The sequence below is a fragment of the Triticum aestivum genome, chromosome 7D (genome assembly GCF_018294505.1).
Source record: "Triticum aestivum cultivar Chinese Spring chromosome 7D, IWGSC CS RefSeq v2.1, whole genome shotgun sequence".
In the NCBI taxonomy this organism is placed as follows: Eukaryota; Viridiplantae; Streptophyta; class Magnoliopsida; order Poales; family Poaceae; genus Triticum; species Triticum aestivum.
In genome coordinates, this window is record NC_057814.1 from 609,465,896 (window position 1) to 609,475,082 (window position 9,187).

General features: G+C 47.5%; 1 protein-coding gene across 2 annotated transcripts; it reads left to right on the forward strand.

Annotated features, from left to right (window-relative positions):
- Nucleotides 1–3,924: 3,924 nt before the first annotated feature.
- LOC123163756 (homeobox protein knotted-1-like 11) lies at nt 3,925–7,962 on the forward strand. 2 transcript variants are annotated; one of them, XM_044581143.1, is made up of 6 exons: nt 3,925–4,452; nt 5,075–5,195; nt 6,755–6,939; nt 7,027–7,158; nt 7,262–7,398; nt 7,496–7,962. In XM_044581143.1, the coding sequence occupies exons 1-6, from the start codon at nt 4,138–4,140 to the stop codon at nt 7,497–7,499; spliced, it is 894 nt and encodes a 297-aa protein (XP_044437078.1). In that variant the 5' UTR covers nt 3,925–4,137; the 3' UTR covers nt 7,500–7,962. The 2 variants fall into 2 exon arrangements, with proteins under 2 accessions (XP_044437078.1, XP_044437077.1); XM_044581142.1 differs by having other exon boundaries at nt 3,926–4,452; nt 7,485–7,962.
- The last annotated feature ends 1,225 nt before the right edge of the window (nt 7,963–9,187 follow it).

A 9,187-nucleotide genomic window follows, 5' to 3' on the forward strand; every position in this document is an offset into this window, starting at 1 on the left:
TAAGGTTGCCATAAAATGATTGTAAAATATCCAAGAATGATAATATAACAGCATGAATACTTCATAAATTATAGATACATTGGAGACGTATCAGGCACCCTAGCGCGCTGGGGGGGGGGTAGTGTCGCCCCCTGCCTTGTGGAGCCCATGGGCCTCCATTTGCGTTTATTCTTGCGCCAAAAATTCAGATATATTACAAAAAAATTTGCATAAAATTTTATCGCGTTTACACTTCGTTTGATATGGATTTTCTGTGAAATACAAAAACATGCAAAAAAAATAGGAAACTGGCACTGGACACTAGATCAATATGTTAGTCCGAAAAATATATAAATTGTTGCCAAAAGTATGTCGAAGTGGTATGATAATGGTATGAAACAATCAAAAAGTATAGATACGTAGGAGACGTACCAGTGGGGCCATTGGTGGCCTCGGACATGGCTGGGGACGACAGAGACGATGACGAGGGGCTCGCGGGGGGATGCACGAGGCGGCAAAGCTCTTGGGTGGTGATGTGGGGCTCGATTTGGCGCGCTTCTTGACAAATGGAAGAGTCAGGGGTTGTGCACATGTGAGGTGGACTTGATGGACAAGGTGGTGGGGTCATTTCCTCTGGTGATCGCCAGAATGGAGTTCACGGCAGCGGAGAGCTTCGGCTTTTGATGAACTCGATGCTCCGGTGGGCCTAGGGCACTACGTGGATGTCTGGGAGGTTCGCCGTGGCTCGGGGAGTGGAGTGGTGGCAATGGTTGGTGCTAAGGGCGTCGGGGTTGCCAGAATTTTTCCGGCGTTGAGCTAGGGCAGAACGGAGAAGGTGAGGTCACGGTGGAGCAGCCTGGCGACGAGAGGGGCTGTGGTGTTTGGGCTTTTGCAGAGGAGGGCGAGGGCTTCAGGTCGACCTGGCGCGGGCGTGGCCATGGACGAGCGAGCGTGCTAACGTGTGCATGGGGTGCTCTAGTCGTGGGCACCGTGGGCGGTTGCCGCAACGTGGAGGATGACGTGAGGGCCGAGGGTGTCAACGGGAGAGGGGGGAGAGAGAGGCCGAGCGCGGGTGGGCTGGCTCGCTGGCCGCGTTCAGGTTTGCAAGGTTGAGCGCGTAGTTTATGTTTCCTTTTTATTTTCTTCTTTTCTATTTTTTTGTTTCTGTTTTCCTCAATTATTTTTATTTTACTTTGAATTTGAATTTTCTTCCAAAAGCAAACTTGCTCTAAATTCATTTGTGAATATTTTTGAGCTTGTCAACATTTTGTTTGGGCATTTCGAACATATATTTTCTGCACCTTATTCCCTCTTGGATTTCAATTTGGTTTTAAAACGAAATATATTTCAAATCCAATTTGGAAATTTAGCAGAAAGTCAAGCTCACAATTTGGACTTATGAAATTCACTTTCTGCCAAAATAAGTGTGAAGCCATTTTTTATAACCATCCCTTTGATTTTTGAATTGATTCCAAAATAGATATAGCTCAATAATTTAGGGATGATTTATTAGGGCTTGATTATCATTTTCCCTGAAGAGGTGACCCACTGCGGCTTCTCGTCCTACTTACTTGTAGCAGAGTTTAGGGTTTCTTATCCCTTCAATTTCCTCAAATCAGCACGTTCTTGGCTGATCAATTGTTCTTTTCTTCCATAAGTGGCGTCTATGGTCAACGATGTGCATTCACCAGCTCCATAGCCCGATGATTTGATACCCCCAGAACTCCATTTTCTCCTGGCCATCGACACAGGTCGGGCTATAGTCTGTACATCGCATGCCAAGGAGCCTGTAGCACAGATCGAGTATGAAGAGTTGTATTCCAACTCTAGTTGTGGAGCTAAAGAGGACGGACTAGCGAGTTTATCCTGAAAAAGCAAGACCACAATGACGGGGCGTCAGGCTCCCAGACTGTACCACCAAGCCAGCCCGAAGACGACATGAACATCTCCTCCCACTGAGATTGACATCTTGAAATTGACAAAGTCATCACAGACGCCTTCGTAGTCTACGGAAACGTCTCCTCCCACTAAACGAACATCACCAGAAAGCCTGGAATAAATCTAGGAAAGTGCAAGCACCAGTGCCAAGTCTAGGACTTTAACCCTGGTGGGCTGGTTCCACCACAAGGAATCTAATCATTTAAGTTATGCTCTGTTCGCTGTTAAGGGCCTCTTTGACTAAGAGGATTTTCATAGGAATAGTGGAGGCTACAAATCCTTCATAGGATTGCAAAAACACAGGAATAGGGAAAACGTAGGATTGGAATGGCATGTCCATTGGATCCCTATAGGATTTGAGTTTGTTTGATTGTGTCACGGGAAAAACAAAGGATTTCTTTCAAGAGGTTGGAACGGATGTTAGAATTCCTGTAAAATGTAGTACAAATGAATCCTTAGGAAAAAAACCCTACAGGATTCAATCCTACGAATCAAACGATCAACGTAGGAAAAATTCCTAAGGATTCTAATCCTTCAAAGATCCTATGAAAATCCTTTGAATCAAAAAGAGTTTGTTCTATGTTGGTTCATTGGTTCATACGATTGAATCCTATAGAAATTTTTCCTAAGAAATCCATTACACTGCATTTCAAAGGAAAAACTACAGCCACTCTAACCTCATGCAAAAAATCTTTGTTTTTTCTATGATGCAATCGAACACACTTAGGTGGGAACAAAATCTTATACTATCTGGGTGGACATGCATGGCAGTGATATCCTAGTTTTTTTTTCTATTCCCATGTTCCAATCTATCTATAAAGAAGGCCTTAGAGGCCAGAACACACAATGGGACAAGGGTGCACATGCACCCGAATTGCAAAAGGAAAAGTAAAAATGGTCAAATATTTTTTGAAACTTCTTCGGAACAAGCATTGTCCAGTGTATTACCCGCGTTTAAAGTTCCGCAACAAAACGACTCTCGTGGTATTCTGAACGAACAAAAATAAAACCGACACTATATTAAGGGCGCGTTCGGTGTCCCTCCGCTCCACGCTCCACTCCTGGAGCGGACGGAGTTGGAGTTATAATCCCTGGAGCGAGCTAACAGTTGCTCCGTAGATTCTAGGATTTGAAGGAGCTGGTGGATTGCCGAACGCGGCCTAAGCTTGTTGTTCACACAATTTGTAACTGCGATTTAGTCTTTTTTGCCAACAATACCACAAAAGTCATTTGTCCTGAAACCTTCCACGTGAGTAATTCACTGGACAATGCTTGTTCCGACAAAGTTTCATTTTCTTTACTATTTTTAATTTGTTCTGCCTAATCGAGTGCACCTAGACCCAGGTTTCAAAAAATCCGCACTGCTGTTGAAAGTGGAAGAAAATTTACTACAAAATGAGATACAATTTTCAAATATCCAATTCTGAGCCCGACCTCATCTGCTCCCGGTCAACAAAAAATTCAAAAAAAAATCCAATTTTTTTGTGCAAGGTAGATAATTTGGTGCGTGAGGTGCGCTTCAAATTTCAGAGCATTTGGACATTTGAGTAGCTCTCAGCAAAAAAGACAAAATGGGTCAGAACAGTATATAAACAGTACACTATTTAACAAACCCCGAATTTGTCTTTTTTACCGAGAGCTACTCAGATGTCCAAATGATTCGAAATTTAGAACGGACATCACGCACCAAATTATCTACCATGCCGAAAAAATTGGAAATTTTTGAATTTTTCTAGCATTTATTTTGATTTTTTATTCAACGAGGGTGCAGACGAGCCTGGGAGCCAAAACGCCTCACTCATAAATTTTGACGAACTTGCGTCAAACAAGGTAAGAAGTGCCGTAATCCGGTAATTTTTTTTTTTTTTTGGAATTCACATGCAGGAAAAGGGCTGCTGCGCCCGTAAAAAGTTTGGTTGTAGCTCGAGCGGTGTGCAGCTCACTGTCGCGACTGTCGTACGAACCACGTGGAAACGCGAATACATATGGCTGTGGTTCCTCCTCGACCCCGCCCCGCGGTCCCCTCTGCCGCTGCACCGCTCCGCCCCGCCCGCCTGCTCTGCCTGCCCGCCTGCTACTGCTGGCGCCCTACACCTACACCCATCCGTCCTCCTCCTCTACTTGACCCGGTGGTACCACTCGTCCCTGAGCAAGGCAGCGGATACCAAGCGGGAGCTAGCCCGCGCACGCCTCTCCTGCGCGCGCGGCGAGGGTACGGCCATGGCGTACCAGTACCACCACCAGGACCACGCGCTGGGGATGGACGCGGCTGCGGCGGCGGCGGGGAACCCCGGCGGAGGCTTCGCGCCAGGTTTGGGCGCGGGCGCGGGCGGTGGCGGGTGGGAGAGGGAGAAGGCGGCCATCGAGGCGCACCCGCTGTACGAGCGGCTGCTGGAGGCGCACGTCGCCTGCCTGCGCGTCGCCACCCCCGTCGACCAGCTCCCCCGCATCGACGCGCAGATCGCCGCGCGCGCCCCGCCGCCCATGCCCCCCGCAGGCGCGCCCGCCGGCGGCGAGGAGCTCGACCTCTTCATGGTGAGCTGCTACCACGAGGCCTCCTCGCCTCACGCCGGCCGCGTACGGACGCCGCGTCGGCTGGGCCGGGCTGCTCCGCGCGTGCTGTAGTATGGTAGATTGACGCGGCGTGCGTGCGTGCGTCCGTGGTTCGAAAAATTGGGGATTGGGTGGGATTTGGCGATGAAATTTCCCCGCTCGTGCTGGGATTGGGATTTCAAACGGGCTAGCCAGATTACCCTTTTTTTCGAACGCACACAACATGTTTGATTGGTTGCGCATGAGCTCATATGGGATTATTAGTACTCGCTAATCCCTGCGGGTGGATTTGGTTAAAGTTAGCTTCTTCAACTGTGAGTATTATTATGCTAGTTCATCCCTTGATTATTACCCATCCCACCTGCAAATAATTTACTGCTTGCTCTAGGCTCTAGCTGTGAGCAACTTTGTTTTCTCAACCACAAGCGCCTCACCTCTGCGATAGAGACAAAAGCAAACCCCAAAAAACAACTACAAGTGTCCCTTTGCTAAGCAAGCAGGGGCTCCTTTGCCTGGAAATGGCAATTCTCCTTGTGTAAAGGTTATTACTGACCACCTGCCTTTTTCTATATGTGTTCTAAAGGTTCTGCTTCCCTTGTTGCAGACACATTATGTGCTGCTGCTCTGTTCCTTCAAGGAACAGCTCCAGCAGCATGTGCGCGTCCACGCCATGGAAGCGGTGATGGCCTGCTGGGAGCTCGAGCAGACTTTGCAGAGTCTTACAGGTACCATACAGCATCTTAAGTTCATCAGTTTCAGTTGAACAGCTAGATATGTGCTTCTAAATATCTCCAGGAAGAGGGTTTTACAATCTCTAGTTCTCTACACTACATGCTTATTAAGAGGTTGATAGGCACAGTAAGTATCATGCTACATGAGGGGCGCCGTTTTATAGGATCTCAGCCACAGGGGAATTCTTTTTTAACAGAAGGGATTCATTGCTTCTGCTCTCTGCATCCAGGGAGTACAAACATAACACAAATAGTTAATTGTTTCCATTCAACTAGAAAGAGCTCGATGACTTTTGATTGAGTTCAACGGCAAGAATGTTGCTTAAGTTCTCTATGAAGAGGGTTTAACAATCTGTACACTACATGCTTGTTAATTGACAGTCACAGCAAGTATCATGCTAGAATGAGGGACACCTTTTGGAATCTCAAAATAATTAAAAGAAAGGTTTTATTACTTCTGTTCTCTGCACCCTGGGCCCCAGCGTGTACAAATATAACAAAAGTAGTTAATAATTTTAAAATTCAACTAGAACAAACTTGATAACTTGACCATTTTCCTCTATTGTTGCATTCCCTGACAGAAAATATAGGTCATAATTCACACCCTTGTAGGTCCTATGAGATACTAGGTCCACCTTTATAGTAGTACCGGTTCTTCTTTTATATTATCAGTTACAAGAATCGCAGACTTAAGCTGTTGAACCTGGCTTTAAAGCTATACCTTTTGAGATTTCAGTTCGGTGTATGTGGCAGTTGTTCATGAACCTTGTGTTGCACCAACCATGCAACTGAACTGACAGTACCTTGCGTTCATAATCTTAGCTAAGCTGTCCTGATAAAGTTTCTCTTACTATGTCTATTGCAATTAGCTTCCACACGGAACAGTCACGGACTATATAATAGGGCACCATCACATAAGGGTTACCCTTTCAGATACTTTATGTTGCTTGTCGAAATGACATACAATCCATATAGGAAAAGAAGCCCTTTGCCTAGTGCAAAAAAGTTTTTCATATCGAATAACGCTTCAGTGTCAAAATGAACTGACATGGCTAGAAAACTTTCTAGTGGAATTGTACTTTACTTGAATTTGATTCATCAGAGATTGTCTGCATATAGTGCTGTTTCTATTTACTTTTACTATGGCACATTTTCCACCATTCTGCCTATAGGCATCACGAGGCACACACCTATGAGAAAACCATGCTAATATCCATTCACACTGGAAACTGGTGTCTCCGTGAAAACCAAAGGGAGTGATTTTCAGTTTTTTGTTGGCAATAGAACTTTGCATAATTTGTTTGTATGTGTAATAATCAATCAGTTTACGATGAGAGGCATATGCTTGAACATGGAAGTTTGCCTTCAGATAATAATGAGAATTGTGTCAGAAAAAATAATAATAATAATATAAAACTAGAGCAAGCTTAAGTAAGCCTGGATAGGCTTAGTTATATATTGTACCTGCCAAGGCAAGACGCAATATAAATGTGACCAGGATAAGTTGGAGATTGGCCAGTTCTGAGTTTTGCTAATATCGATTCTTCCTGTAGGGGCATCTCCTGGTGAAGGCACCGGGGCAACTATGTCTGATGATGAAGACAATCCGGTCGACAGTGAGAGCAACATGTTCGATGGAAATGATGTGTCAGATGGCATGGGCTTTGGGATGCTAACCGAGGGTGAGAGATCCTTGGTCGAGCGCGTAAGGCAAGAGCTGAAGCATGAGCTTAAACAGGTAAAACTGCTGCCTTCCATTCTGTCAGCTGCCACCATGTTTGTGTCCAAACTGAACTGTAAACAAAATTCTATTCCTGACTTGCAGGGGTACAGAGAAAAGCTTGTGGACATCAGGGAGGAGATACTGAGGAAGCGAAGAGCCGGAAAGCTCCCAGGAGACACGGCGTCTACTCTGAAGGCTTGGTGGCAAGCCCACGCAAAATGGCCGTACCCAACTGTAAGTGACAGTCCGCAGATTCCATCATCACCCTTTTACCTGCAATTTTTTTTCCGCTACTACCGATGATCATCAATCGATCTCCCTGTGTTGGCTTTGTTAGGAGGAGGACAAGGCGCGGCTGGTTCAGGAAACAGGGCTGCAGCTGAAGCAGATCAACAACTGGTTCATCAACCAGCGCAAGCGGAACTGGCACAGCAACCCTACCTCGTCCTCATCAGACAAGAGCAAGAGAAAAAGGTACAGCGATCCGCTCAAAAACAATCCTTTCACATGCTTGAAATCGCTCAGGTGTTCATACCCTCGTATTCTCAAAAAAAAAAAAGGAACAATGCAGGTGACGGCAACGCCGAGCAGTCCTGGTAGGGCGGGCGCGGCCGGAGAGCGAAGAACGAATGCCCCGTATTATGTACATAGCGCTTCCATCTTGGAGAAGGCTTGATACTGCTATTTATTGGTCCGGGAGACGACGGCGGCTGCTCGCCCCGGAGTCTCCCGGACCCAACACCGTCTGTACTGTACTGTACCCCAAAAAAGAAAAAACATGTAGTGGTAATGTTGTAACGGAGTTGCCAGAAATCTGTAGCTGTTTTGTGGCGCGCCGCCGTGCTCGGAGGCGCGGCGTCGCTGTGAGTGAGTTTATACGGGCTGTTCCGTGGTGTGTGTCTGTGGGTTGTGTGTTGCGTTCCCGTGGGATTGATGGAGGTGTCGTGTGATCTGTGTCGTGTGGGTGGGTGCTGTATGTTTGCGTACCTGTATGTGTACTGACCATGATGCGCTTGTCCGGGTCTGCACCCTCGGTCTTTTCCTGCGTTTTTTTTTTCTGTGAAATCAGGTGGCGGTTTTCCGTCAGAAGAAGAATCATGAGGGGCCAGAACGCGTTAAGTTAATAATCACACCTGGTAGTAGGGCAAGGGGGGCCTGGACGTTGGGTGTCGCAGCTGGTGCGTGGTACCGCCAGCCAGCGTAACCTCGCAGATTCGGGTCCCCTGAAAGAAAAGGCCCGCAGATTCAGTTTGCGGCGGAGAGCCGAGAGATTTGGCACGCCGAGAGGAGGAATATCTGCGATGGGCGGGCATGATGCATGGACTGCACGAACCAGAAAAGGCTTTGGTTTGCGGAGATATCTCCGGATCCCCTCGCGCAGATCTGGGGAAGGTAACGAAAGATCCCGGGAGGCACGATCAAGGAGCAGATGTGCACGTAAACTAGTTGTAGTGTACTAGCAGTAACACAATGCGATTAACCCCCGTCCCGTCCGTCGGCCCGGCCGACGCGGCCGGATCTGGGCCCTGGTACCGGAGCCGCCCGACCCGTCCGTCCCTACTGGAATCCAGTCCTTGCCAGCCAGCCAGCCAGCCAACCCACAGACCAGGCCCAAGAATCGGATCCGTCGCCCCATGCCCGAGGCGCCGCGTCAGGCCGGTCACGTTGGGCGCGCCGTCCCCCACGCACCTCGTCGCATCACGCCATCACATGCATCCGCATCGTCCTCGTCGTCGCAGCGCATGTGCCCCGGGCATGGGCGCCCCTGCTTCCCCGGACTTCACTCGGCCGTGCAAAGTCAGCAGCATCCAAGATGGCATCGGCATGGGTGAGCCACGGGCCACAGAATCTGCACAAAACCAAGGACGATGGACACACGAGTAACAAGGGCCTCTTTGATTCATAATAAGATTCCGAAAATGCGGGAATAGGAAAAGCATAGGACATGTGCACTTGATTCCTATAAGGTTAGCAGGGAGTGTTTGATGTCACATGAAAAACAAACAAGCTCTAAAACGAGGTTAGAGTGGATGTTAAATTTTCAGGGCTGTTTGGTTCCTAGCCACACTTTACCACACCTCGTCTTAGGCAAGTCTGATCAAATTAGGTTCATGTTTGGTTCTAGCCACATCTAAGGCAAATATTGTTTTACGAGGAGTGAACCCCACATGTCATAGACACAAAAAGTGTGGCTAACATTTGAGCAACTCAAGTCAGGCTAATGTGGCAATATATGACAAAGGTAGCCACAATCCAAACAGCC